At 66.8% G+C, this 25,659-nt stretch overlaps 1 protein-coding gene across 1 annotated transcript; it reads right to left on the reverse strand.

Moving 5' to 3' along the window:
- Nucleotides 1–739: 739 nt before the first annotated feature.
- On the reverse strand, nucleotides 740–24,942 carry LOC119097230 (fibronectin type-III domain-containing protein 3a). The gene is made up of 17 exons (XM_037220283.1): nucleotides 24,924–24,942; nucleotides 23,760–23,926; nucleotides 15,383–15,518; nucleotides 9,745–9,891; nucleotides 9,277–9,431; nucleotides 8,673–8,908; nucleotides 7,929–8,060; nucleotides 7,514–7,690; nucleotides 6,875–7,121; nucleotides 5,653–5,937; nucleotides 5,068–5,206; nucleotides 4,389–4,546; nucleotides 3,246–3,796; nucleotides 2,681–2,886; nucleotides 2,164–2,330; nucleotides 1,434–1,573; nucleotides 740–896 (listed from the first exon to the last, which is right to left on the reverse strand). Exons 1-17 carry the CDS (start codon nucleotides 24,940–24,942, stop codon nucleotides 875–877), a joined length of 3,084 nt encoding a protein of 1,027 aa, XP_037076178.1. The 3' UTR covers nucleotides 740–874.
- Nucleotides 24,943–25,659: the final 717 nt, after the last annotated feature.

Consider the following 25,659-nt stretch of genomic DNA (forward strand, 5'->3'; position numbering starts at 1 on the left):
CGGCCGGGGGCCCACCCGCGTCCAGCTAAAATTGAGACACACAGACGGCGTACAACCACGTAATAAAATAGACCGTATCTGGGGGAGGGCAGGCGTCCGTCTCGGGTCGGTCCTACGAGAGCAGCACCATCATCTGTTGCACGAGCACCGCCAGCAGCAGGGCAATGGCGCCGAACGCGCCCAGGATGGCCACCGCCCACTGCTGCTCCGTCCACGGCTTCTTCTCCACCACCTGCTGGTACAGAGGCTGTCGTTAGCCGCCGGACGGCGACGCACGGCACCGGGCTGCGACGGCTGGCGCGACTGGGCCCGGATGCGGCAACACCGGCCACGTTCAGATCCACACGCACCGGGAACCGTCTCCCCGAGCCCATCCAATACACAAGCACGGCAGGGCTCGGCCCGGCAGTGGGGGAGCGGAGGGAGGAGGGGGCAGCCCCACAGATCGCCAGCGTCGTCCACCTATCACCTCATGGGCGCCACCGCCGGTGGGGGGGGGGGGGGGGGCAGCCCCACAGATCGCCAGCGCCGTCCACCTATCACCTCCTGGGCGCCACCGCCGGTGGGGGGGGGGGGGGAAGAGGGGGCAGCCCCACAGATCACCAGCGCCGTCCACCTGTCTCCTCCTGGGCGCCATCCGACAGCGGCGCCCGTGGCGCCACCAGCGGACAGCGAGTCCCCCAGCCGTGACCGCCGGCACCCACCTTGGCGGTGTGCTGGCCGGCGTGGGCGCGCGTGGCGGCCGGCGGCGGCGGCCCGGCCGGCGTGCTGAAGCGCTGCGCGGCCGTGAACGGGCCGTGCGCGCCGCCGGCCGTCAGGCAGCACACGCGCGCCTGGTAGTCGTGCTGCGGCTCCAGACCCGTCAGCCGGTACGTCACCTCGGGACCAGAGTACACCTGGCGGACAGGCGGCCGGTCAGCGGCGCCGGCGCGCCGGCCGGATGTCTGCTTCCGGCGGCGGCGGCGGCCGGTCCGCTGCCGGAGGCTCCGTAGCGGCGCAGCGGCCACATGTGGCACAGCAGGACGCCACACAAGTGCCCTCAGCAAAGGCATCCCACATACACGCAGTGATCGCGCCGAACAGAAAACAAAAACAAAAATAAAAACAAAGTAAACTATAACGAGAAAAAGCTCCAGCGACATCTCCAGCGACGCACAACGGCGACTTCTCAGTTTTGCTGCCGTCAGAACTCTAAACAAAACGATGGTTCACAAACGTAGTTTGCCTACGTCAACCACTGAACTGTAATGCCAATGTAAAATACTACCATTTCTAAAAGAAAAGAACTGCCAGCAAAACAAGTACCACATAAATCAGGAGTAATGCCACAGCCCAAAAACAACAGCCCCGAGGCTTGAATCCCCAGCCCGCTCGTGCCAACTCGGAGTGGCGCGCCTCCACGCGTCCCCCACACCAGCGGCGGCGTCCCTCACCGTGCGGAACTCCGGGTCACGGCTGAGTGCCAGCAGCTGCAGCTGGTAGGTGAGCCGGTCGGCTGGCTGGCCCGAGGTCGGCTTGGCCGGCAGCCACTCCAGCACGCAGGTGCGCTCGGTGCGCTCGCCCACCCGCAGGCCTGCCGACACAGGGCGGCCGTCACCGGTCGGCGGCCCGGTCCGCGAGGCTGCTCCCGTCGGCACCGGCACCCAACTCATCACGCGTGACGCTTGGGGCTCTGGGTGATGGACGCTCTGCTATAGTTACGTCTGCAGTTTTTCCCCGATAGAACCTGCACCTGGCGTAGCATGAAGGCCCTGGTGATTTCTTTTTTCAGATTTACGCATTCCTGTTAGTGTACAGGTTGCTCTTTGTCACCTCTCACGTCCCACAGGTGCCTGAACTGTGTTCTACTACGTAACACATCATCTAAAGAGCATGCCAGCCTCTTACCGCGTTACTGTGCAAGCCTTCGATCAGCGTGATCAAATCTGTCTCCTGACATACTGAAGCCGTGTAAGTCTCTTGACATCCTGCGCGCGTGGGAGCCTCCTGGCAGCTTACGGCGTCGCGTTTCTGCCCGCTTCTCCCCTCCGTCGGCGTGACGCCGCCTACGACGGCGAGCAGGCCTCCCACCCCGTGTGAGTGTGTGAGTCTCCGCGAGCTCTCCAGCCGTAGGCGTACAACGGCCGCCAGCCACGGGGCGGCTCGGACGGCGAAGCTGCGTACCGCGGACGCTGGGCAGCGGCTGGCGGGTGGTGCGCGTGCTGACCACGTGCGAGTAGGGGCCGTCGCCGGCCTCGTTGGCCGCGCAGATGCGCAGCCGGTACTCGGTGTCCTCGGCCAGCCGCGACATCTTGAACTGCGTGCCGCTGCCCTCATACACCACGTAAAACCTGCCGGCCAGCCCGACGCCGGGCGTCAGTCGCGCACCCAAGCACAGCCCGAGGCGCGCAGCCACGACCTCAGGTGATCGACGGAGCGCCAACTCTGAGCGGCCGTCGCGGCGCGGCAACGTAACCCTCGGAAGCCCCGGGCAAGTGCACTGCTCCGAGCTTTAGTGCTGCTTGGAAGATCCCGGCCTCCACGAAAAACTTGCTCAGTTCTGCTGAGCTCTCAGACAGTTAACGTCTCGCTAAAAGCCCGTCGACAATCCCCTCCAAAGTCGAGTGGCGGTGAGATCTGGCTCGCAGCACTCCCTCCCCACCCTCTGCCCCTCCCGCTTCCGCAGCGGCAGTGCACTCACTCTCCGTTCTTGGCCTCGCACTCGAGCGAGTAAACGATGCGATCCGTCTGCTGTTTGGCGTCGCCCCAGCGCAGCCGGACGAAGTTGTGCGCCGTGTGCGTGAACCTCGAGCGGCGGCGGCGGCGGCGGCAGGCTCAGCGTGCTCCACTTGTGCACGCCGCTGAACGGACCCGGTCCCCACGTTGTTCACCGCCTGCACGCGTATCCTGCGGGCCCCGGCGCGGCTCGGTGAGGCGCAGCGCCGACGGAGCGGCCGGCGCACGCAGAGACGGGTACCGCGGACGCCGGACGTCGGCCGCGTGCAGCCCGTGACCAACTCAGTCCGGTCAAAGCGCGGGATATCTTCAACTGAGATTTGCTCAGCACGAGCACTGGGATCAGGCTCTTCAGAAGCAAGACAAGCCACGACAATTTAATCACGATGAGAAACAATATCACCAACATCCAACAGCAAGGCAGCGGCAACATTCCAACGTCCGGTCGCGACGCCGGTAGCTCCCGTCCGGCACGCTGAAGCCGCTGCGGGGGCGCTAGTGTCGGCCGGTCCGCCGGCGCCCGGCCTCACCTGTAGACCGTGTCCGGCGCCAGCTGGTCGACCGTCAGGTGCGTCTGCGGCCCGGGCGTGCTGCACAGCCGGTCGGCCACCTCCACCGTGTAGTGCAGCACCTCGGCACCGTGGTCGGCCGGCGCCGTCCAGCTCAGAGCCAGGCTGGTGGCCGACGGCTCGGCCTCGACGGCGCCGACCGCCGCCGGCGAGGCGGCCGGCGTCACGGCTAGCGCCGGCTCCGACGGCGGCCCGGCGCCGGCCGCGTTCGTCGCCGACACGCGGAACCGGTAGGCGGTGGCCGGCATCAGGCCGCGCACCTCGTGCTGCGTCGCCGTGCCGGCGTACGCCAGCTGGAGCGGTTGGCCGGCCGGCGAGAGCGCGGCCGACTCCAGCCGGTACTCGGTGACGGCGGCGCCGTTGGTGGCCGGCTCGCGCCAGCGCACGAGCAGCGCGTGCGGCGAGCGGGCCGTGACGTCGGGCGGCGCCGGCGCGTCCGGCGGCCCGGCGCCGCTCACCATCCGCAGTGGCTCCGACCACTCGCCGGCGCCCACCCGGTTCACGGCGCGTACCTGCCGGCGGCGAGAAAGGTCAGACGCCGGCGGGAGAGGTCAGACGGCGGGGCGGGAGGTCAGACGGCGGCGGGGATCAGACGGCGGCGGGGGAGGTCAGACGGCGGCGGGGAGGTCAGACGGCGGCGGGGAGGTCAGACAGCGGCGGGGAGGTCAGATGCCGGCGGGAGAGGTCAGACAGACGGCAGGGCGGGAGGTCAGACAGCGGCGGGGAGGTCAGACGGCGGCGGGGAGGTCAGACGCCGGCGCCGTCGGTCCGCCCCGCCGGCACACACCGCACGGTCTCACCGGGTGGCGCAGCCGCATCTGAGAGGAATCAATTACTGAACCCAGCGTGTAGCAGGGCCACCGAAGTGGTGATCCCTGACAGAGAACGAGCATACAGACCTAACGTTAGCGAGTTCATGGGAGGGCGTCGGGGCGAAAGCAACAGTGAACGAGAACTTGATGCACGCACGCCGGGCACACAGCCCAGTAGCGGACGAAGCTCAAACGAGTCTCTGACAGAGCGGCGCGCCACCGCCACTGTGGCCTCCGCGCCCGTGCGCCGTTGCGAGGTCGCGGCGGCCTCCCGGCACCCGGGCGCTCCCACCTGGAGCAGGTAGGGCCGGCCGGGCAGTAGGCAGGAGACTGTGCACTCGGTGTCCTGGCCGCTGTACACGCGACTGGAGCTGGTGTCCGGCAGCGTCAGGTCCAGCTCGAACCGCGTCACCAGCGAGCCGAGCGAGCCGCCCGAGAACTCCGGGCAACCTGTCGGTGGGCGGGCGGCCTTAGTCACCTCCGCCTCGGTCACGAGAGTCCCACGTCACCTCCGCCTCCGTCACGAGAGCCCCACGTCACGTCCGTCTTAGTCAAGGAGTCCCACGTCACGTCTGCCTCCGTCACAGAGTCCCACGTCACGTCAGCTTTCGTCACGGGAGTCCCACGTCATGTCCGCCTTGGTCAAGGAGTCCCATGTCACACCCGCATTGGTCAAGGAGTCCCACGTAACGTCCGCCTTGGTCACGAGCGATCCACGTCAAGTCCGCATCACAGCCTGGTCACGCAGCGGCCAGAGTCCACACGCCGCGTCCGCTTCAGCCGAAGCCCGTCAGCTGGACGGCCGCCAGTGCGGACACGGCAGCGCAACAGTCACAGCAGCCGGCCGAGTGACCCGGCGCGGCGCCGGTGCCGCGCCGGGCCGGCCGCCGCCTGGCAGCGCCGCGCCGCTCGTCTCAGCGGGCGGCTCGGCCGGGGCGCCGCGGCAGCGGCGGCGGCAGGCCGCCACTCACCCCACTTGACGTGGCAGGAGGTGGCGCGCGGCTTGCCGTGCAGACGGGGCGCGGCGCAGCGGCCGGGGCAGACGGGCTCGGTGGTGACCGTGGCCGGCTCCGACGGACCGCTCACGCCGCCCTCGCCCACGCAGCGCACCTGGGGACGACCCGCACGCCTGTCACGAACACCGACCGTCGCCACGCGGTGCGCTGAGCCACCGACACGGGATGTGGGCGACCGTGCGGAAAATCCCTGGCGTTGCCGGCTTATGATCCAGCCACCTGCTTTCACGACACAGAGAACCTTACCTGACGCCCGCTTCCACCAGACGCCGGGAGGCCTCAGCTGGCACACGGTTTGAACGAACAAAACAACGAACGTGCGACGCACGTGTCCCGGCAACGCGCGCTCCTCGCGTCGCCCACACGCAGACGCGACGGTCTGATATTTAACACGTTATTGACACACAGGCAAGTTAACGAACGCGCTCAATGCCGGCTGGCACGCACTGACCATGCCAGCTTGGGCCTTTCCATAACAGGGTACGCTCCCCACCCCCCTCCAGCGGGCGTCGGCACGCTCCAGCCCACCGCCGTGCGCACCTGCAGCTGGTATGTGGTGCCCGGCTCGAGGCCGTCGACCGTGTGCTCCTGCTCGGCGCCGCTGTAGATCTCCTGCCAGCCGGCGCCGCGCTCCAGCTGCAGCCGGTAGCCGGTGACGGCGGCGCCGCCCGTGTCCTGCGGCGGCTCCCAGCGTAGCCGGAAGTGGTGCGCGTGGATGCGGCCGCGCACCTGAGGCTTGGCCGGCGGCTGCGGCGCCACGCACTGCGTCCGGTAGCTGACCGGCTCCGACCATGGCGACGCGCCCTCCTCGTTCACGGCGCGCAGCTGCCGGCCGGCGGGTCGGCGTTAGAGGGGCGGCCGGGCGGAGCTCCGGGGAGGCCGACACCGGCGCGACAGGCGCCGAGCGGCCGTCACCCAGCAGACGAGGGGGGGGGGGGGGGTCTGCACGGCAGGGGCGGCCACTGGCGGACACGTCCGAACACGATGACGAACACTGCAGCCAGGTCGGACAACACACTCATGGGGGCGTGGCTGGGTCAGGACGCCCCAGCCTTAGAGTACAGGAGAAGCGTGTAGGTGCGGAAGAACGCTGCAAAGAAGAAGTCTCACCGCCTCGCTATGAGCACACCTAGACGCCAGACACCGCCATAAACATACATGTCATCCTCCGCTGAGGCTTCAACCGCGAACGTGGCAAACTCTGACGGCATGCATCCATCATTCAGCGTCATGAAATCAGACTGTGGAAACCCTGCTAGCGTCTCGACCTCAAATGGTGAAAAGTCAGACCGCGCACAAAACACCTCGTGCGGGAGCAGTGCTGGAGCAAGAGACAGCTGCTGATCGAACCGATCGGCCACGTCCGGCGCAGCCACGTTCCTGACTGTGCCGAACACCTATGCGTTTAAAGCCCCCCCCCCCCCCTCTCCCCACCTCCCCAGACCAGTGTTCACCTTCAGACCGCACCTCAGACTGTCACTTTCCAGCGTTGTTACGCCTTCCGCGCACAAGTTAGCGAGTGCCTACCTGAACCCTCATTAAGATTACATCCTTAACCCACTGGTTAATATCTTAGAGATTATATTTCGGACTGCTTCATTTCTCCCGCACGGAGCGACTTCAGGTATTCGAGTCAGACGACGCATGACGCTGCAGCGGACCGAGTCGGGTAGTTTCGCCCACGTGGATGCTCAGCCTCACTGCCAGCAGACGGCAGCCGCCCCCGCCTGCCGGCGCCCTCCACTGTCGGCGCGTGGCTTACCCTGAAGTGGTACTTGGTGTTGCGGCGCAGCCCGGTGGCTTGGTGGCTGGTGTCGGGGCCGCTGTACAGCGCCAGGAAGCCGTAGTCGGAGCCCTGCTCCTCCATCTGCACGCAGAACGAGTCGTCGGACGGCCGGCGCTGCCAGCTCAGCGCCAGCGCCGTGGCCGTGGCGTCCAGCAGCTGCGGCGGCGCCGGCGGCGGCGGCGCCGAGCCCGACGTCTGCAGCGACACCGGCTCGGAGAAGGCGCTGCAACGGAGGCGCGCCGTCAGCATCGTTGGCTCACCAACAGCGGCATCACTGCAGCGACCTCGCCAACAACGCGGGGCTCTCAGCGGTTCGCGGATTGCTCCACTGACCTCGTCATCTTCGGGGAGGAGAAAACTTCGTTGGTGCTGGGGGTCGACTGCGACCGGTCTGCCGTGCCTGCTCTGGTCTTGACCTCGGGCTGAGCTTTGGTAGTTAATTCAGCCCATGAATAGACTTCTCCCTGCCTCTCCCAGGCTCTGCCGCGCATCGCGATCCACGCCTGGCCCAGCCTGCGCCCCTGCATTCCATTTTTCCACAAAACACCACCCGTTACAGCTCGCCGTCCGTGACCCTCTGACCAATCTCTGACCCCTGCCGCGATCCCGACTGACCTCTGGCCAATCTCGTTGACGGCGCTGACGCGCAGCCGGTAGGAGGTGGCCGCCTGCAGGTGGGTGATGTTGTTCTGCTTGCTACGGCCGCGGAAGACTTCGCTGAAGCCGGCGCCGTCGTCACACTCCAGCACGTACTGGGTAACGCGGGCGCCGTTGTCGTGGGGTGCTGACCACCTGGGGGAGGGGGAGGGGGGCAGGGACTGGTCAGCGGCCGACGGCGAACGCGTCCGTGGGTACGAGGAGAGACGGAAGGCTGGGGGGCACTAAACAGTCGCAGGTACCTCGCTGTCGCAGGGCACGGCGCTCCTTGACGCGCAAAGTGGGAGACAAAGCGGGAGAGAGGCGGTGGGAAGACAAAGAGCGGCAGCTGGCCCAACGGCCGCCACCAGCGCCGTCGGCCGGCGCCGCTCACCTGACGTGAAGACTAGTTTTGGTTTTGTTCTGCAGCGTGGGCGGCAGCGGCTGGTTGGGCGCCGTGGCCAGGGTGGTGAAGCTGACCGGGGTGCAGCGGCTGCCCTGCAGGCCGGCCAGGCTGCCCTGCAAGCTGAGGGGGCCCGCGCGGGCACGGTCAGAGCGCGGCGGCGGCGGCCGGAACAGCGCCCGGACCGCGGCAGCCGCCACCGCCGCGGCGCGAGCGGCGGTCGCACAGACGCTGCGCCAGCGACACACCGAATCACAGAGCTGAGTCACGCCAAAACATGGAGCTGAATCACACTGAGGTAAGGGGATGAATCACATCGAATTAAGGAGCTGAATCACACTGAATTACGGAGCTGAATCACACTGGGTCACGGAGCTGAACCGCACAAAAAAACACACATCGAAACACGCCGCTTAACATGGCACACTGAAAATCCAACTGAACTGGCACAACGACACAGAAATCACAAAGGCCTCCAAATACAAAAAAAAAAAACGGATGCGGTCCACCTGGGATGCCCCCGCCGCCTGCCAACGCCGGTGGCAACACAGTGCGCCGCGCGGCCAGCAGAACAAAACCACACCAATCATCTGCAGAGACGTCAGTATGGCAGCCGCGCGGCCAGCTCGACAGCACACCAGACCCGGGAGAGGCCGGCGCCGCCCGGGTCCCTCCCGCCTCCAGCGCCCCCTCCGACCGTCCGGCGACTGCTGACGCCCGCCGGCGGCCACTCACATCAGGTAATAGGTGGTGCCCGGCCGGAGCTTGCTCAGCTCGGTGGAGACGGCCTTGTCGGCGAACACGCATCGGTAGGCGGTGAGCGGCGGCGGCGCGGCGCCCGAGCCGCCGGGCCGCAGCTCGGCCAGCGACAGCTCGTAGCTCAGCTGGTCGGGCGGGATGCTCAGGTGGTCGACGGTGACGTCCGGGTGCGCCCAGCTGACCAGCGCGCTGCTGCAAGCCACCTCCGACACCTGGCGGACGGCGCGGCGTCACACGCGCCGCTCCCGGCCGGCGCTCCCGCCGCCGCCAGACGTACGACGGCGTCACACAGCAGCCAACGTCATCCAGGTGTGGGTGTGCACTGCGTGGCGGCACGGAATGTGGACAGCGGCCAGGATCGCAGTCGATGTGTAACAGTTAACGCAGAGCATAGCCAGCGTTGGTCATCCCCTCAAGCCCTCCCGTACACTTCACCAGCATCATCCCCGACCCAGTCGCCCCGCTCATTCTTGGATGACGCCCGAACTGTGCCCGACATGCCGCCAGCACCGAGACAGACCCGCTTACGTCGCCGGCACCGCCCGGCCCACCGGGGCCGGGGCCGGCGCGGCAGGCTCACCTGGGGCGGCCTCAGCTTGGAGAGGAACTCGACCACGGCGCGGTCCTCCTCCTCCTGCTGGCTGCAGACGGAGCTGGTGCTGCCGCCGCTCGGCTCGCCGTTCTCCTCGGGCTCGGACGCCGCCGGTCGCACGCCCACGCCGTTCTTATGGTCGGCTGCGGCGGACGGAGGACACGAGCGTCAGCGGCGGTCCGGCGACGGCGGCGCGCGGGACGCGCGTCACCGTGACGTCGCCACCCTGGCGCCAGGCGAGGGCCGGGCCGCCCGGCACCACCATCGCCCGGCCGCTAGCGCCCGCCAGCGTCACGAAGCCAGAGCAACGGCGACGAGATCACGTCTGTGGTTTGGACGCCCTCCAAGACGGGCACGCACTCATCGACATCAAAGTTCACGCACCTGACGCCGCCAAGCCGGCGCATACCGGCGCTGCGACACGCCTCCGCGACAGTGGCACATAGTGACACCTACCGGGCGACGGCGACTGCGAGGGTGAGGTTCGCGCGCCGCTCGCCGGCTGGCGCTGGCGCTCGTTCAGCTTGCGCCGCATGCGTTGCATGCGTTTCTGCGAGCGCTGGTCCTTGCTGTAGTGCGGCACCGGCGGCGGCGGGGACGGCCCTGCGGAAGGCGAGGACATCACGCGTGAGCTGTCGTCGGCCAAACGCAGTGAGCGCCGTCTCCGACGTCGCCTGTGGCGGGGCGGCGGCGGAGGAGGGGGACACGTCGTTGGGGAAGGTCAGGTGAGATCGAAAGTAAACTTTACCGAGGACGGAGAGGGCTGCCGCTTCCACTGCGCGCCGCGCACCTCACGCACACAGCGGACGCCGGACCAGAGCGTAACCCGGGAGCCACTCCACAGTCGGCGGCCGGCCGCTCACGCCCGGCCGACCCCGGCGTGGGCGCGGCCGCCGCGTGGGCGAGACACCGTCACCGTCCGTGCAGGGGTGCTCCCGCCCGGCGGCGCCCGGCCTGCAGGCGCCGCCGCCGCCGCTCGCGCACGGCGGCAAATATTGACGGCGCGCGACGGCGCGACCTCCAGACGGCTGAGGTCATCGGCGTGCGGACCGCTCCGGCCGAGCGCCGCCAGACGGAGCCGCCGGCGCCGGCGCCGGCGCGGCACCACTTCCCGACGGCACCCGACGACCTGGCGCGCCAGACACAACTTGGCAGCCGGGGCCGCCGGCCGGCCGAGCGGCCTGGGCGCCGCGATCCCGGACCATGTCGCCGCGCTCCCTAGAACCTGGCCGCCGAGCTGCGGCGACCCGGCCCAGCCGACCCTGCCGCGTCCGGCGACGTCAGGGACTGCCGGCCGACCCTCTCGCTGCGCTCCCTAGAACCTGGCCGCCGAGCTGCGGCGACCCGGCCCAGCCGACCCTGCCACGTCCGGCAGCGTCAGGGGCCGCCGGCCGACCCTCTCGCCGCGCTCCCGAGAACCTGCCCGTCGAGCTGCGGCGAAAGGGCGCGGCGGCACGCTGCCAACAAGGCTCGTACGCCGAACGATGCGCAAATCGACCCCTCGCGGCCGGCAAAGCCCGCTGAAACCGATCGCAGGTGGCGCCGAGAATAGTCTCCCTGGAAGCCGGCGACGACGCTTTCCAGCAGCGGCAGCGGCCGGGTGGGACGGCCGTCGCGCCCGTTACAGGCCCGGTGAGCGGGCGGACGATCCACCGCCATGACAAATATTCGCATTTGCGCCGGCAGCGCCCGCATCTCGCTATCAGACAGCCAATTCCGGGTCCATTATGTGCGAGGCAGAGCTAGCCGTCGCCCGTCGCTCACCGGCGCGCTACGCAACCGTCCGGAGCGTTCTCGGCGCCAGGTCGGCGGCCGGCCGGGGCGGCGTGGCGCGAGCTTTCCGAGCCGCGGCTGCGCGCTTACGGCGCGTGCGGCAGCGCGTCGCGCAGAATGAGGACGCGCGTCCAGCGGCTGGGCTGGGTCCGGTGGCTGGTCCGACGGCTGGGTCCGACGGCTGGTCCGGCGGCTGGGTCCGGCGGCTGGTCCGGCGGCTGGTCCGGCGGCTGGGTCCGGCTGGTCGGGTCCGGTGGCTGGGTCCGGCGGCTGGGTCCGGCGGCTGGGTCCGGCGGCTGGTCCGGTGGCGTCCAGACGCCGCCAGCGGCGCCCCCGGCCGGTCACTCGAGCCGAGCGGCGGCGGCGGCGCCCCTGGCCCACCTGAGACGGCCAGTCGGAAAGGCTGACCTGGCGCTGCCCGGCTGACCGCCCGTCGGCCGCTGGCAGTGCCGGCCCCCACCCTCCAGCATCGCCAGCCGTGCGGCATTCTCTGCGAACCTTCCACCCCCACCCCCACCCCCACCCCCCGCCCTCCCCTCCCAACATGCACTCTCCACGCGCCTGCACTCTCGTCCCCTCCCCGTCTATGTGTTCACGGTGCTCGTGTCTGCCTGGCGCGCATGCGGAAGGACATCTGAGCCCAGCCGGGCCGCTCCGTGCCGCGTGTTTGTCGCGCCGCCGGCTGGCCGGCCCGTAGCCGGGGGATCAGCGCCGCTGCACCGCTGACCGCCGCCCGGCGCTGTGCACAGTGCAGTGTGCACACTCGCAGCGCACAATCACAGTGCACGCGCACGGACGGCGCTGCTGGCGGCGGCCACCAATGAATGGCCGCCGCCGCCGCCGCCGCCGCCGCCGCCGCCCGCCGCGTTCCGTCGGGCCGCAGCACCGCACAGCGCCCGGCAGGCGCTTCGACTCGAAGGGCGAGAGCAGGCGCCCGCCAGCGCCGAACCGGTCCGCCGCTGGGTAACACCGACGGCCCGACGAAAGTGTGGATTCGGAAGGCGTTTCGTCACCCCAGGAATGATACTTGCGACCCAAAATATACAGTGCCGTCACCGTGCATAAACAGAGCGATGCGTTGGGGAATGCAGGACATCTGCGGATTCCTCCGCTTCCGGTGGGCTCTGCAGCCATGCACAGCTCGCCGGCGCTCGGATTCCGCAAACGGCTGGGCGAAGTCCAGGAACCTCCGCGCGGTGCGGTCGTCCCTGACTGACAAAATGTGAGCCAACTGCTCAGATGTGGCAGCAGACCGACTGTACGAGCGTGCGATTCAATATTTTCCGCCACCGACCTCATCTGTCCCGTTGACAGGACGTAAATCTCCTCAAGGGTGCAACGCCGGCAGAGGTAATTTCGCATGGGTGGCGAATGCATTCGTTTGAATTCTCCTCCCCCTGTCTGCTCTTCGCGCCACCTAGGCGAACTGTTCCGTTTCGCGAACTCATCCAATGGGTGGTGGGCACGAGGTGGATTCATGGAAAGGGGCAACGAAACTACGTTCCTACCATGAACACGACACATGCAGGTGTTGTCCGTCTTCAGTTGTTGTTTACTTGAAGCTGTTAAGCGCGCTTACTGCTGAGGTCATGCTGCCCTGCCTGTTTTTGTGTTGGGAGCATTCGGCGCCGCTTCCTGAACTCGGCCTCCTCGGAGGTTTGCTGGCGGAGCTGCCTCGCCTGGGCGAGCGGAGGGCAGTGAGGTGATGAATCACCGTCACAGCGTCGGCTGCTCAACCTCCACTCGGCAGCCCACAAGCGGCCGCGGGCGCCGCGCCAGCCACAGCTCGCGGGCTTCGCCGGCGCCGCGGCCGTCTGACCGCGCCGCTCCATGGTAGCGAGCCCGTGCGCGGCGGCCGGCCGCCCCAGCACCGGCCAACGGCCAGTGCCCACGCGGCTGATGACCAGCTGGGTCTGAACCCGGCCGCCAGAAAGCCGGGGAATCCCAGCCGCCGCCGACTGCTGCCACGGCTGGAGGCGTGTCCGGCCGGCTCGGTCACAGGGAGCACCCAGTCTGGAGCGGCGCCCGCGCCCAGACCGCCGCCGGCCGCGCCGCACGCCCCAGCCCAGCCATGCGGCCAGACAGCCACGGCGCCCCGTCTAGACCGAATGGCCTCCAAACAACTATCAAAATAAGTGAAACTTGCCATGCATTTGGAGGAACTTCCGCGCCCCTCACCATAGTGTTCCTGAACTTCAACATGGAGTCTACGGGCGTTGTGGACACAGGGCTACCCTCAAAGCCCCAATGCACTCCTTCTTCCACCTAATGATTTGGGCAAGGCCCACCTCCGACCACGGAGCCGAATGGCTCGTCCCTGGAGCGCCGGCCACGCCGCCGGCGCCAGCGGGGGTCACGGCCAGCCGCCGGCTATTTGCGAGCCGGCCGGCCGGGTGACGTCAGGCGCAGCCGACACGGGCGCCAGGTGCCGGCGCCGGCCGCTGACTCAGCCGGCGGCCCTTCCGTCCGGCCGAGGTCGCCGAGGTCGCCGGCCGGCCCGGGGTGGCGCCGCCGACCGCTCACGCCCCGCAGCAGCGGCCGCCGCCGCATTCCAATCGATAACCGGCGGGTGGGACGCGTCGCGCGCGGCGCGCTCGGCCCGCCGGCGGCGTCCCCCCCCCCCCCCCTCTCCCTGACCGGCGCGGACAAGTCTCCGCGGGCAGGTGGACGCCTTCCCCGCCCGCCGCTCTGTCTCCGGGTCCGATCCGGCCGGGGGCCGTCCGCCTATCTCCACTGCTTCCGCGTCTGCCGCCCGACGACAGCCGAGCGGCGGCGGCGGTGGCGGCGGCGATGATGGCGGCGGCGGCGGCGGCGGCGGCGGGCGGCGGCCCGCCGCGGCCCACGCAGTGCAGCGTCGCACCGTTTCCGGGTCGGAGCGCCGCTAACTCGCTGAATCAGCCGGGCATGGGCGCGTCCCGCACGCCGGGACCGCCGCCCCGGCGACGGGCGCCGCCGCTGCCGCCGCTCCGCCGTCGCCTGGTCATTGACCGGCTGCACCGCACACGCGCTGGACGTGACCTTGGCGGCCGGCGCTGCGCAGTGCCGCACGCACGTCGGCCCGGCGCGTGGCGGTCCGGACACGCGCGCCGGAAGCGGCGCCGCCTGGCCAGCAATCGGCGCGCGGCGCCGACCTGGCAGCGCACCAGTGCCGATGCATGAGAATAGTGATTGGGGCTTTGGGCGCATCGATTATAGGGTCATCTAGCACGATACATATGCATGATGCACGGGCGGTCAGCAGGCAAAAGCAGGGCACAAGGAAAGTGTTGGTAGCAGCTAGGGGTGCCAAACAAGCACTAGGTGTAGGACAGTCCAAATAAACACCAGCCAACACCATGAGGACGCCTGACGGATCTAAGAAGCTGGACTCATCCGGGCTGGCTATCCCTTGAAAGGTTTGAAACTAACGTCACAAGATTGTTCCTTCCGGTTGTTCGCCACAAAGGATTACAGTCCGCCCTGCCATCGAAACGTCACAAATCAGATCAAACTAGACTACCGCCTGCAAGTTGATCAATGCGGAAGCCCGAAACTCCTCAGCAATGCAACAAACTTGCAGACCACGACGGCAGGCTTTCAGCATAACAATCAAACGACATACCAGAAATCTCATCAAACTTGCCCGCTCCTCGGCCCGGCACACACGTTTAGCAAGAGCTCGTCAGGCCCGCAAACCCGGGCGGACAGAGCCGGGCAGAGGCGGGCGCCCTTCTCTCTCGCTCGTCTCCGGGCGCGCCCGCGCCGCCACCGGCACGCTGGCCGGCCGGGGGCCGCCCCGACCTGACCCGACAGCATCCGGCTCCCGCCCGCCGCCCGCCCACCGGCCCGGTCCCCGCGCTAGCCGCAGCCGGGCTCGGCGCCCGGGCTCGGCGCCGGCGCGGCGCGTGGGAGGCGCTGGTGTGGGAGCGGGCCGGCCATCAACGGCCGGCCACCTGAGCCCCGTGTATTTCCAGCGGCGGCGGCGGCCGGACGCCTGCCGGCGCCCTATCCGACTGCGCCGTCCGTCAGCGGTGGCGGCCGACGCCGGTGGGTACCGACGGAGGCAGGTGACCGCGTCACGCGCAGCGCCATGGGACGGTTCAGTGTGGGATCCGGGCGTCTTTAACACGGCACAGGCGAAACCGAGCACTTAACGCGGCCCCGGCCCAACCCACCGAGCACTTAACAATCACAAGCGATCAAACAAACAGTCCATCACGACTCGTCAACACCCAGCACACCCACGACTAACAGGCGGCCGTCGGCGCGCCGGACGGCACGCGTCCCGGCCGCCGCGGCTCGACCCGGCCGCTCCAGCCCGGGCCGGACGGCGTCAGCTCACCTTGCGACATGGGCGTGCCGGCCGGCATGACCGGCGTCGGCTGTTGCGCCGGGCCGTACATGGCGTGCGGCGGGTAGGGCGGCGCGAACCCCTGAGGCGGCGGCGGGTAGAACGGCGGCGGCGGCTGGCTCGTGTTCTGCAACGGACGGCGCGGCGTTCACATGCGCGTCGTTGCTCGCGACGCGGGCACAGGGCGCGACACTGGCGAGTGGGGCCGCACCGCCCGGCGACACCTGTCCACTATCGGCTGATGATCCGGCCGGGCCGGCAGATTAGCAGGCGCAAGCGGGCGCCCCGCTCGTCACTCGGCCTCCGCGGCGCTGGCGAGCGGTGGAGGATCCCACGAGACAGACGAGGCCCAGTTGGGCGGGGGTGACGACCAAGGGGCATGGGACAGAGGACAGAGAGGCCATCCGACATGGACGCGGCGCAGAGTCCGCACAGGCCCGCCGCACCTGTGGTCGGCCCGGCTCCACCGTCAACAGCTGTTCAGCAGCCAGCCGACCAATCAGATCGTGACAAGTACCCGCCTCGTCAGGACGTGGCCGTGCGTCAAAGCCGAGGCCGAGCTTCGACTGACGCTTTGCAAATGCAGCCCACTGTGCAAATGCTGGTCAAAACATTAAACCATGAGGGTTTTTTTTTGGGGGGGGCGGGGTGACGCCGGTCCCACTCGTTGTTGACACCATTGTGCGCGATTATAAGAATACAACCACTGTACAGCACCGTCTGAGCAATACACGATTTCACCAGCCAGCCAACGAGCTCCTCGCAATTGTACCACGGTCTTCCGCGCGCAATTATCTCAAATAGCCCCAGGCTGAGGCCGACTACCCATTTATCGGCCATCGCCCCCTATTCCGTTCCATTCGGATCCGCGTTTCGAAAACTTTCGCCACAAATTCCCGCTTCCCGGCGGCGGTGGGGGAGTCCACACCAATGGTCGCAACGACCCAGCGGGACCTCCGAAAAACGCCCTCATGCCCCCCCCCCCCCTCCCCCTCCCTCTACACACCCGCTGACCGAGCGGGACCTTCGAAACCCCGACCTCATGCCGCCCCCCCCCCCTCTACACACCTGCTGACTCAGCAAAACCTCTGAAACCCCGACCTCATGCCACCGCCCCCTCCCCCTCCACAAACACCGGCTGACCCAGCGGGACCCCCGAAACCCCGACCTCATGCCACCACCTCCCCCTCCCCACACACACACACACACCCGTTGACCCGGCGGGACCCCCGAAACCCCGACCTCATGCCCCCCCTCCCCCACACCCGTTGACCCAGCGGGACCTCCGGAGCTAGACCTAATGCGCCGCCCCCTCCCCCCCCCCCCCACACACGCACACTCCGGGCTCGCCGGCGGCCACTCTGCCGGCCTCTCGCTGGGGACGCGCCGCGGCGCAGCCGGCGGTCGGTCCGGCAGCTCCAGCCCGCCGCTGCCGTGCCGGGCGGGGCGGCGCTGCTGACTGGCGCGTGTCCGTGTCTGGCTGACGCCACCGGCGCCGTGTCCGGCCGGCGCCGCACCGTGCCACACGGTTAGTGCGATCAATCGAGATCTTCAAGTCCGTACAGGCCGCTGGCAATATCTGTAGTCCGAAGAAGCCAGCACGGCGCAAAAACGGTCCGCGAAAGACTTCGGTTCGAGGACTTGCGGGGCGAATCAATGCAGGCGCAAACTACACGCGACGCCTGCCCACGACCCAACCAGCGTCTGGCTGTTGATGTTTGTGTGGGTTGCCACATCACGTGATGTCGCCAAGAACGAGAAAATGTAAGAAAATCATTACGCAACCACACGCGAGCAAACTTTTGTAATCTTCGGAGTTTTATAACGTTCGTATTCGTTCCTTTCCATGTATCCCTATACGTTTCATGCTTCATTTGCCGCCGACTCGGGGCCGGTCCCATCCCCCTGGTGACGTGCCAGCGACGGTAACCAACAGCTTAGAATTACAGCACTCCCTACGGATCAGTAGTACAAAACGCCAACTCCACTCTGATGCAATCGCCGAGACACCTGCCGACCACAGACAAGCGTGTGGCATCTGACATATTGGGACCCGTTGTTAACCGCAAATCGCTGTGCTTCAGACTCTGGCGAGCGTTGTCATGAAGAGGTATCTATGTGAAGCTCGCATCCAGGCTGTGATAATGCCTACCCTTCATTCAAACGGCGTACAGCGCATCATCCTGACTCCACTGATATTCATAGCTAACGATGTCTAGCGGGCATGCGACACAAGCTGTTCTGCATCGGGACGGTGGAAACGTCCAGGTGTTGTTGAGCGCAAGCTTTGCAGACACATTCAAGATCAAACGACAGCAATTGTTTGCACCGGCAACTATCCCAGATGCACGCCTGAGGAGCAAATCCCCGGCTCTCATGGACTGCACCCAGGAGCGGGGCCAAGGCTGAATTTAAATGACGCCATTCCTTTCTCGCATAAAGCACCCGACACAGAACAACTTTCTATTCCCCAAATCTTCGCCAAGCCTAACGGTGCCCCGACCTGGGGACCAGCATGAAAGGCCACCAAACAAAACATTGCATGACCGCCGCACATCACCGTTAAGGGAAGGTCAGACAGCCACCACGACACAAAGTGGACGATGGCGCCGGATTGGCCTCGGAAGGAAAGACGCGGACACGGAGCGAATGGGAAAAGGTTGCGCAGCACCAACCAGCACCCGCGCCGCGAATCGGCGGCAGCGTCAAATACGCTCGGCCACAAAGGGACGTCAAAATGTATATACAGTCATCCGATGCGGTCCTTCTCCGAGTGCAGGGGGTCCCGGGATGGGGTGAGCGGCAGGCCCTGTCCTGGAGTGGTCGATCACCAGGCGGACGATCCTGTCACGAGGGCGGTCGCCGAGAGAAAGGTGTCGTCCCGAGGACGGCCAACAGGGGGACGGGTCATGACCCGAGGGCCGTCGATGGAAGGACACTCATAGGGTGTCATAGGGACACTCATAGGGGCTCCAGACAAGGACGGTGCAAGGTCGCTAAAATGATGCCTCTGAGAACTTCGGTGACCACACGAAGACATGTGTGCGTGTATGGTAAGCTTCTGTTGTTCGTACAACTTAAGTGAGCATTCGCGGCCGAGCTGCAATTTGCGTTATCCACCAACAGAATTTTTTTTTATTTTTCCTAACCGATTTACCTTAAACCCCCATTGCGATAATCAAACTGACGAAATGCACAGCGAAGGTCAATTCAAGGTCCGTACCCCGCCATCAAAAGCCTGGCGCTCGAAAATCCATGTCATTTGCATCCAACGTTGATATGCACTTCCTGGCTGGCGGCTAGCTGGTGTCCGCTGCAGGAATAATTCCAGCATCCAGCCAGCGCCGACGGCCTGCGCCCAGCTGGGCTTACGCGGGCCCTGCAGTCGAGATGAGTCGCCATGTTTGTCGTCATAGAATGATGTCCGTCGGCAGTCGGTGGGGGCCGGCTGCATCTGCGCTCGTACATTCCAGTGTCCTCTGGGAACCCCGAAACTGCATCCGACGCCGAATAAACCCCGCCTAACGGCCGTCATTTGCATCGTTTAATGGGAGCGCGGGCGAGCCGCCGACGGGAACACTCGGCCGGCCCCGTTCGCCCCGTCGGGCTCGTCGTCCGACCCCCGCCTCGGTCACCCTCCCCCGGCCGCCGCCAGGGGCCGTCGCCGGCCGGCCTGCGCGCGGCGGCCGGCCGGGGCGCCGTGACGTCACCGCCCGGCCCCTGACCCGGCGCACGCACGGGCGCGCGCCGTCAGCTGGCGCGCCGACCCGGCCGGCGACAGGTGGCCCCGGCCCAGCCGGTCAGCTGGCCGCAGCCGCAGCCGCAGCCGCAGCCGCAGCCGTGCAGCACGCGGCGGAGCTGGCGGCTGTTGAAGTGTCGCCAGAGGGGCCGCCGCCCGCGGGGCATGGCCCGGCTTATGCAACCATTTCAGCCAGTGAGTGTCACTTTTCTGTCAGCGAAGCTCTAGGGGCCGACGCTTGCTGAGAACTGCCACTCCGGCGCCGGGAGGCTGCGAAGGTGCTCCCACCGCCGCCGGGGCCGTCCGGGGAGCGGCCCGGCCGGCCGCCGAATCGATTGGCGCCGATTCCGAGCAGTGCGTCCCAGATACCGTTAGAAAGCGGAGCCGGCCGGCCGAGACCATACGGTCAGGTGGGCAGCTCGGGCGCCGTCCCGGCCCGAGCGATCGGCCGGCGCCCGGCGCCCGGCTCGCTCGCCGGCTCCGTCGCGGCCGCCCGGCAACAGGCGGAGCTCGCGCATCCGGCGCCGCCGGTGAAAGAGCTCCGGCTGTGAGCGGCGAGCTTCGCCTGCGTGTCGGCAGCTTTCCCTCGGCTCGGGGTGGGAAATTCTGGAGCGACAGCCAACTGCCGCTGGCCGCCCGCTGCCCGGCCGGCGAGGGGGCCCGGACGGGCGCGGGCACGGAGCGGAGCCGGCAGTGCGGCGGCGGAGGCGGCCGATTCGTTAGTGCTGACGCTCGGGCCGTCCGGGGCCACCACTGTCTGACGTACAGGAAGCCGCCAGGGCGGTTGCGGTCAGAGGGCACGGCATTCCCGCGCAAACCAGCTGGAGGGCCGGGCGTCGGCGGGGAGCGCCGGTGGTGTTCGCACCACCAGGAGTAACGGTCACCGGTCACCGGTCACCGGTCACGGCCGAGACCGGCCGGCACCAGCCGACACCAGCGCCGACGCGCGACCAGAGGCCGGCGGGAGGAGGCCCGTCTCGGCGGCGGCGCCTCATCAGTGACGGTGAGTGGCGCAGCGGCCCTGCCGCGTCACGCCGCGGTAGTCAGCAGTCAGACGGCGAGCGCGCGCTGTCCACCCGCCAGCGACAGCCTGCAGGGCCGCCGTGTCAGCAGGAGCCCCGCCGCCGCACTGATAACCACAATGTCCGCGGCTCATCGGCCGACCGCTGAGTCACGCGACGAAGCCGGCGGCCAGTGACGTCCAGAACAACAGCAGCCACATGTCGGCCCGAATAAAAATATCGGCATCGGAAGAAAGTGTAAATCTTCCTCTCATTACTTTCCAAGAAGGGTGACCCAGCAGCATATTGTTTTGTTATGGGTGGTGTTTAGCGCTACAAAGCCAACGTGATCGTTTCTTCCACGGATGAAACGATGACCAAATTGCCCGGGCAAACCTGACATCAAAGTTGCGAAACAGAAGACAAAAACCTGCAGAGCGAGAGAGAGAGCGCGCGCGCGCGGGACGCAAGAGGGAAAGCCGCGGGAACGCACGAGAAACGATGAGAAATACATTTCATGGCACGGCGGACGAATGCGACGGTTCGTCTGCATCCGGGTGACGCGTCTCACGAAACGAACAAATTCGTGCGCGGACACTAGCAAGCATTGGAACTCTCGTCAATGTCCTTTTCGCAACCCTTCCTGTTGTTGCGGCCCAGTTTGGCTGTCAGAATGAAACACAACCTCTGTCATCGCCCCGAGCGCACTCAGCACCCTTTGGCCATGTTTGCCCACAGGTCACTGTCTGCTTAAGAAAACAGCGCATTAATGACCCATCCAGCAGACAAACAACGCCTTGGGCCGCTGCAGCAGCCACTGGCAGCGCCACCATCCCGGGACAGGCCGGCGCGCCATCATCGGTGTTCCAGGAGCCCCCCCCCCCCCCCCCTCTCCCCGTACCGAGTATCCCCTCCCCTGAGACGTCAAGCGAAGCCGCACCTCACTCCTTGACGAGCACGCCGCCCACACTGTCCCGCGGGGACCTTCATCTGCCCTCCTCCGCCCCACCCCACGCAGCGCTCAAGAGACGACACAACCGGGCGTGCCGCAGTGGTCCGACCTCGTGCCGACGCAGATGATCACTGACCGGCTTCCGCGGCGCATGTGGACCTGGAGCCGCTCCCGCCGGCGCGGTGCGCCACGCGTTCTCCGCCGCCGTCGCCGTAAATCGCGCGCCTGGACGCGGCCGCGCCGAAATAGCCACCAAGCGCGGCCTGGACCGGCCGACCGGCGGTGGCGGCCGACGGGTCTCCTGTCCCAGCCCGGTTTGTACCGGCTAGGGCCCTCTGAACTCGCCGGGCTGCGGCAGCGGCGGCAACAGGCGCCCACGCAGACCCGATTGGGGTCTCGCGAAAAGCGGCCGCCGGTCGGACCCTCGCCGCGACCCGGCCGAGGTCATACGATCAACGGCCTGAGGCCCGCTTGGCCCATCCCAAGCCTCTGCCACCGCCGGACCAGCGCGTGTGCCCCTCCGCCGGTTCCGTCACCAGCGGAGCGCAGCACGTGTTCGTCCATTGGCTGACCAGCACCCGAGCTCGCCGAGGGCTGAGCGTTGGGCGCGGCAGGCGAGAGCGACGTCAGCTCTTCGACCCTAAGCCTGACGGAGCGTCATTGGCACTCGCATGCAAGGTGGGGGATCGGGCAGACGTCCCGGGTAGTCCCGGCACGCCCAACACGGAGCCGGCGACCGCGCCGCCGCGTCCCTCTGATCCATCCGGCCGTCGTCACCGCAGCAGGGAGGCCAAACCACACCGGGTCGGTGGCGTCGTAACGTCTCACGAAACCGACGGCGTCGTAACGTCTCACGAAGCCGGTAGCGTCGTAACGTCTCACGAAACCGGTAGTGTCGTAACGTTTCACGAAACCGCCCCGACGCGGCAGCCTTGCAACGTAGCGCACCATTAACAGGCATCACCGCAGCAGGACCAGTGCGGCCCGGGGGCGACGTCTTTCGCAGCGACACAGCGGTGACGCAGAGCAGGCGGCGGGGCCGGCCGCTCTGAGGCGACACGGCGTCACTCACCGCGCATCTTCCGGCGCGTACCGCGGCAGCCGCGGTGAGCACACGACCACAGACCGGTTCCGAACCGCCGCCGATGCGTCAGAGCCCGCGTCAGACGGCGGCGGCGCCACAGCGAGTCGGATGCTGAAGCCTCGCGTTTCCCGCCGTCATGCGGACTCGCGTCCTCCCGTCGGCGTGGAGCGCCACGCCCGCGCTTGGTCGCAGGGGAGCGCCCCGCCCCCACCAGCAGCACGGCTACGCGAGGGGCGGCCCGCGTTCGACCGGCCCGACCAGGAGCAGGTGTGTGTGTCATTGGGGCTTTACGACGCACTCAGCTGCGGAGGCGATATGGCGTCGCCTGCCTCTCGCCCTGGCAGGAAGGGCAGGCACCTCGCGGAATCGAACCCCGAACCTCTGGTTTCCCACACGCGCAGTGGTTAACGCGTCTGCGTTAACCACTACATTGCCGGCACCCCCAGAGGCAGGTCAGGGGCGGGCCTGGCCACGGCCACCCGTGCCCGCAGCGCCGTCGCGGTCCGCCTCGCCTCGCGCTGGACGCAAGGCCTCGGTGCATTGTAGGGCACAGCTGCCCGAACAATACATCCCCGATTTTTCGCACGGCAAGGCTACCTGCCAGACCCGCCAAGAGGATGCAAGCGCGAGAGCGCAACAGATCCGAAACGGGGCGCCGCCTTTTGGCGACAATGGTCCATTGTGTAGCCTAAGTGGGGAAGCCCGGCAGCTTTATCACACCGTGAGACTCTTTTGCGCACTCCCTCTTCCCGGGACTGGCTGGGCGCCGACGGGCGTCGAAGCGAGCGGCCGGCCCCATCAGGAAATTGGCGAGCCGTATGATGGATCGCTCCGACCGACCGCCACCAGCAAATCTCGTCCGGCACTGGGAATTCAGATTCGGAGAGCGACCTCTAGCCGGCTCTGCTGCGGAGTGGCTGCAGAGCGGTGCACACAGCCTGGCGAGGCCGGCCCGGCCCGGCCCGGCCCGGCCCGGCCCGGCCCGGCGCGCACCTCCCCCCCGGCCGGGCTCAGGGCGTTAACTCGTCGAGCGGAGCTTCTCAGAACCAGAGGATACTTATCCAGAACATTATGTAACGTGGAGCGAGACTTGAGGCCAGGATAAACAAAGAGCTGTGAAAACTTAAGACAGTTCGGCATTCAGAGCCGTTCTCCTAGAAGCAAGCGAGTGAGTGATCGGTGGCGAGTCGTTGACATGAGAGCAGTCGGACCCCAGGACCAGGGATACATGGCACCAGGCATAAGAATACGACGCGAGATCACACGTCACCAGAGCACGGCGCCCGTGAAGGGGAGAGGACGAGAGAAAGAGGGAGAGAACGGAAAGGAGAGACGAGGAGAGAAGAGGAGGCCCGAAAGAGGGGAGAAGACAAAAAACCGAGGAATGGCTTAAGAGAAGAGACAGGAGAGAGGGGACAGGAGGTCAGGAAGCAGAGCAGAGCCGAGGAGAGCAGAGCAGAGTGCAGAGACCAGATGAACATCGGACGACCTAAACACTAGCGGCGGCGCAGCCAACGTCGGCGCCAGCGTTTGCCTGCACCTCCTGACAGCTGGCGGCGGAGCGTGAGCTGCCGTCCGGCGCCGGTACTCACGTAAGGAGGCATCGGCTGCATGGCGCGCGGCTCGGGCGACAGGATGACGTGCCGGAGCGTGCCCATGCCGTCCACCACCTGCTGCATCATGTGGCCGGGCGGCACCTGCACCGGGTACGCCATCGGCGGCGACGAGTTGGTCGACACCATCTGCACGGTGGCCGGACCTGCGGCGGCGCGGACATGGCTGTCAGGGCGGGCGGCGGTCAGACACAGACCGTCAGCGGCGGACAGCAGGACCAAACACGGACCGTCAGCGGCGGACAGCAGGACCAGACACGGACAGCGGGCGGCGGACGGCAGGATAAGACACGGACAGTGGGCGGCGGACAGCGAGACCTGACACGGACGGTGGGCGGAGGATAGCAGAACCAGACACGGACAAGCGGCGGGAGCCAGGACCAGACAGATCAGACAATAATACCCAGCGACGGACAACAGACACATGAGGCGTGTCAGACCCAAACACTGTCTGACTGAAGGGGGAGGGGGCGGTCAGAACAACACAATGGGAGGAGGGAGGCGGCAGGCAGATAGAGGCTGGCACACTCTTGCTTTCCCACCACGTAGATCACGAAGTGCATCAAGGCCACAGGACCAGAGTGACGAGCCTCTGGAGATTAGGCCCATTCACTCCCGAAATCATTTGTCGCTATTCGTCAGCTAGCACAATAGATGAGGATTCTTGTCCATCGCATAACTCAAGCATATGATGTGTAATAAATCCGAACCAAAGGGAGCAGCAGGATGATAAATCTTTGATATGAAAAACTTGCACCGCTCCAAGGCCTCCGAGAATGGTACTTCAAAGTGAAGTCGGCAGTTAACAAGATTCAAGAGTCTCATTGCAACAGCTGAAACATTCCAGCGGGATACGAAACGGACGTGTTGCGAGGAACGCAGACGTAGAAACCCCTGGCAGGCGACAAACATTCTGTCATGTTTGCTGAGAGCTTGCCGAAGATAAAGCTTTGCACGCCGGCGTCAGGCGGGCCACAGGGGACCTCAGTACTACGCCGGACCACAAACGGGAGGCACCCTTCAATATCAAGGGAGACATGGCACTTCTCTGGGCATCACGATGTCGAGTGACGGTCTCCGTCTGATCCGATCTAATTGAAGTCCAAATCTGAAAACCCGTGAGTTAAGTTTATCTGACCAAACCGGACGAGTACAGCTTCATGAGGAAAGTAATAACCGATGGAAATTATATTTCGCTACATCCATAAACATTTCCGGGGAATGTTTGGTCTCCTTTAGCTCCAATCAGAATGGCACATTACGCGCATCAAGTCCCCATCTTCCACCGCGCGCGCGCCCGGTCGTCGGCATGTGCCGAACCCGGCGCCAGTGCACAGGACTCGGACGTGACATCACACCGGCGGTACCAGATGGGTCGCCGCGCACCCGAGGCATGGGTATGACGTCACCGCCGCCGGACGCCAGACGGACCGGCGAGACATGGCGGGAGGCCTGCTTCCCAGCCGCGCCGCGTCCCGGCGTGGGAGCGCGCCGCTCGGCCGGCTGCGGCGGCGCTGTTGCCGTGGCCGGGCGCGCCCCACCTCGGCAGCGCGGGGGCGGGCGGCGGCGGCGGCGGCGGCGGCACGAGCGACCCACCCTAAGGTGGCCAGGTGGGAGGTGCCGGCGGCCGAGCGGTGCCGCCGCGCTCAGGCAGCTACCAGCGCCCGGGCGCCGGCGCCAGCGGCTGGTGCTCGGGAGGAAGCCACGGTGGACAGTCAGCTGGCCGCCTAAGGGTTTTCCGGCGGGGTATGCACGTCCCAAACAAATGGAGCATGCCAAAGCCTTGACCAAAGAGCCCGTATGTTCAGGACATCTCACGGTATGGGAAAGACTGTCGGCTAAAGAGATGGTCATAATTGCAAGATGCTCAGCATGCTGG

This window comes from Pollicipes pollicipes, unplaced genomic scaffold, assembly GCF_011947565.3.
Source record: "Pollicipes pollicipes isolate AB1234 unplaced genomic scaffold, Ppol_2.1 Scaffold_4295;HRSCAF=5057_pilon_pilon_pilon, whole genome shotgun sequence".
Taxonomy (NCBI): domain Eukaryota; kingdom Metazoa; phylum Arthropoda; class Thecostraca; order Pollicipedomorpha; family Pollicipedidae; genus Pollicipes; species Pollicipes pollicipes.

What these genes read in the sequence shown, in the direction of transcription:
- LOC119097230 (XM_037220283.1), bottom strand. An exon ending in CTCCTGCCACGTCAAGTGGG is followed by an intron (nt 4,547 to 5,067) that starts GTGAGTGGCGGC and finishes GCCCACCGACAG; the next exon opens with GTTGCCCGGAGTTCTCGGGC. An exon ending in GCCGGCCCTACCTGCTCCAG is followed by an intron (nt 3,797 to 4,388) that starts GTGGGAGCGCCC and finishes CGCCGCCGGCAG; the next exon opens with GTACGCGCCGTGAACCGGGT.